General features: G+C 43.2%; 1 protein-coding gene across 1 annotated transcript; it reads right to left on the bottom strand.

Annotated features, from left to right (window-relative positions):
* Positions 1-1,953: 1,953 nt before the first annotated feature.
* LOC111139938 (disintegrin and metalloproteinase domain-containing protein 29-like) lies at positions 1,954-4,131 on the bottom strand. Its single transcript, XM_022492348.1, has one exon. The coding sequence runs from the start codon at positions 4,129-4,131 to the stop codon at positions 1,954-1,956; it is 2,178 nt and encodes a 725-aa protein (XP_022348056.1).
* Positions 4,132-4,737: the final 606 nt, after the last annotated feature.

Raw genomic sequence — 4,737 nt, forward strand, 5'->3', positions numbered from 1 at the left:
GGTATGATGGGAAACATGATGGAATGATTTAAAAAAAAAAAAAAGAAAAGAAAAAGAAAACCACAGAAAACAGAGATGCCTATGTGATGAAGTCTTGCCACCAAACAGTGCATTTGAGGTGCAGATGAGCCCTAAGGAGAAAGGAGGGGACCTTGACAGAGAGACCCTCCCATCAGGAGATGTCTGCTTGGGGATGGCACAGGAGGAGGATGGGGACATGGTGTGAGGAGTTTTGTGATTAACAATCAACATTCCAAGGACACAACAGTGAGTGAGTATTTAATTTCCATTTACCTTTTCCATTGGTATTCACCACTGAAATAATGGAATTATCTAGCACAAAAATGGACCAGAGGATCTTAAATGTAGACAGAATGTAAGAAATTGGAAGGAATCTCAAAGATAGGACATCAAAATATATTTGGGGAAGACAGGATAAGGTTCAAATAATGCATACAAAACAGCACAAGCTATAGGTATTCAGTAAATCACTGGGAACAAATATTGCCATAGGCTAAATGTGGTTTTCTGTGCATGCTGGGAGAAGCACAAAGCTTTATATTTGTGGGATTATTTTTTTTATTATTTCAAATACTCTATGATGTACCTGTATTGCATAAGGAGAAAAAATTTCATTATAATTATATGACAATTTAAAATAAAATTTTGTTATTCCTTTATACATTTTTTGCACTACTTAAGTGGTGTTTTATTAGTTGGACTTTCAAACGCTGAGGCCTGAATTGAAGCCAAGGAGCAGGTGTTGGCTGAATAATGATATTGAAGCCACACTTCAAGGCTTTTCTACTTCATCTGAAAAATTTAAGTCTTCATATAATGGTTAGAATTTCTCTGGATAGAGTGCCACTTTCCTTTTTTAAATTTTTATTTTTTTTAATTTCTTTTCAGTGTTCGAGAGTTCATTGTGTATGGACCACACCCAGTGCTCCATGCAATATATGCCCTCCATAATACCCAGTAGCAAGCTCACCCAACCTCCCACACCACTCCACTCCAAAACCCTCATTTAGTTCCTCCGTGTCCACAGTCTCTCATGGTTCATCCCCCCCAGTCTCTCATGGTTCATCCCCCCTCCAATTTTCTTTATTAATTATACACTACAACCTAGAATAATAGTGCACTAAAAGTTATTTAGATACACATAGACTGGCTTTTCACCCCAGAGTATTGCTCTGAAGAATGGTATTTGTTATTAACCATGAGCCACCTACAGTCACCGTTTAGCTCCTTGAAATGCAAACTAAGAAGGAAGGGAGGGGTAAACTTTCCTAAGGCTCCAAATGGATGCCAGAATCATCAGTGGGCACTTCTGTCTACCTTTCTGATTGATTTCATGGGACACAACGTTCAGGATCATGGTCACAGTCTCCTGCATTCAGAAACTTACTCTCCATGATAGAATAGCTTGCACTAGTTTGGATCACACCCCAGTCACCCTCCCCTACTGCCCAGAGGCACCCCAGTGTGAGATAGGCAACAGGGTTGGGGAGAAGCCCTACATTACCCTGAACACACTTTGGGACTGGAAAAGGAGAGATTACCTAGAAAATGAGAAAACCTCAGTATTCAAGAGCACTGGTTTGCAGAAACATCATGATTTTTTCCCCTGCAGGAGCTTGTAGCAACTTCCCTTAATTCTGCACCCAGGAATCTCAGCCCAAGTCCCAGCCCCTCATTCAGGTACTCAGGGCAGTGTCTCAGGTTCATCTGAGGCCTTACAGGCTAACAAAAATAAGGAGATAAGACCACCATGCACTTTTAAAAGTTTACTTCAGAGTGCTGGTCAGTGACCTATCACAGACTTAGTGTGAGAATTGGGTGATATGTGTTAGTAAAACTGTGTCTACTGCAGATCCCTGGAAACGTGGATGTCAGCTTTGCCACCTCCTTTGGGTGGATTGCCTATTGTTGTTCAAGGGTCGGGAGAATGACTTATGGATTGGCTTTATGAGCTATCTCTTCTGCAACTGTAATGGTCTTGATAGTTTTTACATTGGTGGCAATACCTATGAGGAGCGAAGCTATTAAAGCATAAATGCGACCAAAGACCACTCTCAGATATATCACCGATTCATGACTTTGTCTGATTGACCGCATTCTTCTTGGAGGGTTTCCACTGTCTATACTTCCTCCTTTACCTCGCAATTCACAGAATGGTGGATCCCAGCCTACATGGCAATGGCAGTTCCTGTTATTGTTGCAAATTCCCTTGCGATGGCATTTCTCAGGGAAACAGTCATAATTTATTTCACCTATAGTACCGTTGCAGGCAGAATTGTCACAGAACTTTCCATGACCACAGGGAGTACCAGGTCTCACATGACCAACATCAGTTGTTCCTGTGGAGCGATGTGTGTCCAACCCCCAACACCAGACACCTGAAATCTTAGACTGATGGAAGCCCACATGTTCTTGCAACTGAGGGAGATGAGTGACATTGGTACACTGCAGCCTTCCACACTTGACATCTTGGTCCCCACAATGAATAAATTTTCTGGCTGAAAACTCTCTTTTACAGTGTCCAAATCGGTGACCTTTTTTATTAATTTGGTAGCAGGCACTTGGCCCTTCCACAGTGTTTGCACCAAAGATTTCTTTGCAGTGCATGGTACGGTCAGTGCAGTTTCCATGATAGCAGTAGCCTTCTTCAGTGCAGGGGGTTCCATCTTGCATGTAGAAATTATCAGGACACTCAGAAGATCCCCCCTTGCAATACTCTGGAAGGTCACAGATATTTCGGATTGGTCTACAGAGCGTCCCAACAGCAGAGAAGGTGCAGTTTGTACAGCATAGTCCTTTATCACAAAGAAATGTAGTTTCAAGTTTGCAGTTGTTACGACAGCAGGGGTTGCTGGCGCACTGCTTGATGGAGCCACAGTCACACTCCTCCTTCTCTTCTACTATAGAGTTTCCACAGCGTATATGTGTCAGGCTTGTATTAAAGAATATCACCTCTTCATTGAATAGGCAATGCTTGTTAACACTCAGAATGTTTTGTAAGTGTACAAAAGAACAGTTACTAAAGGAATCTGTCAACACAGGATATCTGTACATGATGCAGCTGGACCTCCTCTGGCAACTGCACTCAGGATTATCAAAATGCAGACCAATGGATCTTGCACAGTATTGGGAAGTTATCACAGCTAATAATAAATAATGTCTTCCCAGGTGACCAACCATATGTAGGCATCGAGGGGAACATAAACTGAAGGCTGCAGGATCATTTTGATAGTCTTGTGGTCCTTCTTTAACCACAACAAAGGATGAACTAGGATTTATGATTCTGAACAAGTAAGTCTCATGATATCTGTGGTATGGACCAGATGGCAATCTATAATCATTCATGTTGACTGGATCTCTTACATCAAATATTAGGACTGCAGTAAGATGGAACTTTATATCAAGACCTTTATATATTGAGTCCATTAAACTAACCATATCTATCAGAAACTTTGCACATGTTGTTACATTATTATATAAACGATATACTGAATTGGAACTTTGAGCAAATCCTTTGATCATGGATTTATGGGAGGAAAAGATCCTGTTACTGACTCTGGAGCCTGGAATGGCAATTTCTTGAGGGAACAAGGTGTCCATATCCTGCTTGTATCCCAGTTTATAGGTAGGTCCCGTCGCATTTGTGTCTGCCACTATCTGAGAAACAATGTGCTCAAACCTTTGGGAATTGCTGAGTGGTCTGATTTCATAGGCAAGGTCATCCAACTTCATAATACCTTCAAGACCCCCATAGCATGTGTCCACGGTGACCATGGAAAGAGGAATCTCTTCCAGGTAGCCGACGTAGTAACAGTCTGGAGGGATGAAGGGGTAGTCCATCTGCAAGGCTCCTTGGTCATCCTGAGTCATCATCAGCAGATGTCTGGACCAAAACAGTTTCTTGCGCCGCATGTGAATAACGTGCCTCTTGCCCCCAAAATGCAGACTGTAGGACATCCAGCCTGGCATCCGAACACCTTTGCCATGGTGCAGCTCCTTCCTGGGAATGACCACCTCAGAGGAGATGTAGCGCCATGAGGGATGGCCTTGAGAACCCTGGGCAGGAACCAGCTCTGCCCAGAGAGCAAACAGTAAGAGGAGTGTCTTCATGGTGAACTGGCCTGCCAGACTCAGGCCCCTGCTCAGAGATATCTGTCTGTGGGAATGGATCAAGGGAAGATCCTCAGTGAGGGCCTGACCTAGAGCATCTGACAGAACAGAGGGCTGCTTCAGGCTACCGGCACCCCACACCTGGGGGCCACCTGTGGGGATGAGGTCACAATCACAGGGTGTGGCAGCGGGTGGACCTACACATCAGTTCAACTGTGGTGGATGTGCGAGAGATGAGTGGGCCATGTGCATGAGTGCTCACATGGACATGGGAAGTGTGTTCAGCCCAGAGGCACCCCCATTTTCATCACGTTTAATCTTTTCTCCAGATACTTGAATACATGACATACAGTTATAATGCAACTCACTCCTTGACTAGTTCCATCTCCTGTGGTACTGCTGGGTCCACTTTCTGTGGATTACCCCCATCATTCACCATGGAGACCACTCCTTTCTACTTTGTTGGCATGTCGAGGTAGACATTGCAAATTTTACCTTATAGGCATTGAAGACAATGGCTTTGTAACGTTACCTGTATTTTCCTGGTTTGCCATTCATTGGAAAGTGATTTGATCTTTTTGGTTTTTATTTTGAATCTTTCTTTGA

The sequence above is a fragment of the Enhydra lutris genome, unplaced genomic scaffold (genome assembly GCF_002288905.1).
Source record: "Enhydra lutris kenyoni isolate GAN:26980312 unplaced genomic scaffold, ASM228890v2 scaffoldscaffold127, whole genome shotgun sequence".
Classification (NCBI taxonomy): Eukaryota; Metazoa; Chordata; class Mammalia; order Carnivora; family Mustelidae; genus Enhydra; species Enhydra lutris.

Excerpts from the sequence above, each read along its gene's own strand:
- LOC111139938 (XM_022492348.1), bottom strand. The coding sequence starts at position 4,131 with ATGAAGACACTCCTCTTACTGTTTGCTCTCTGGGCAGAGCTGGTTCCT.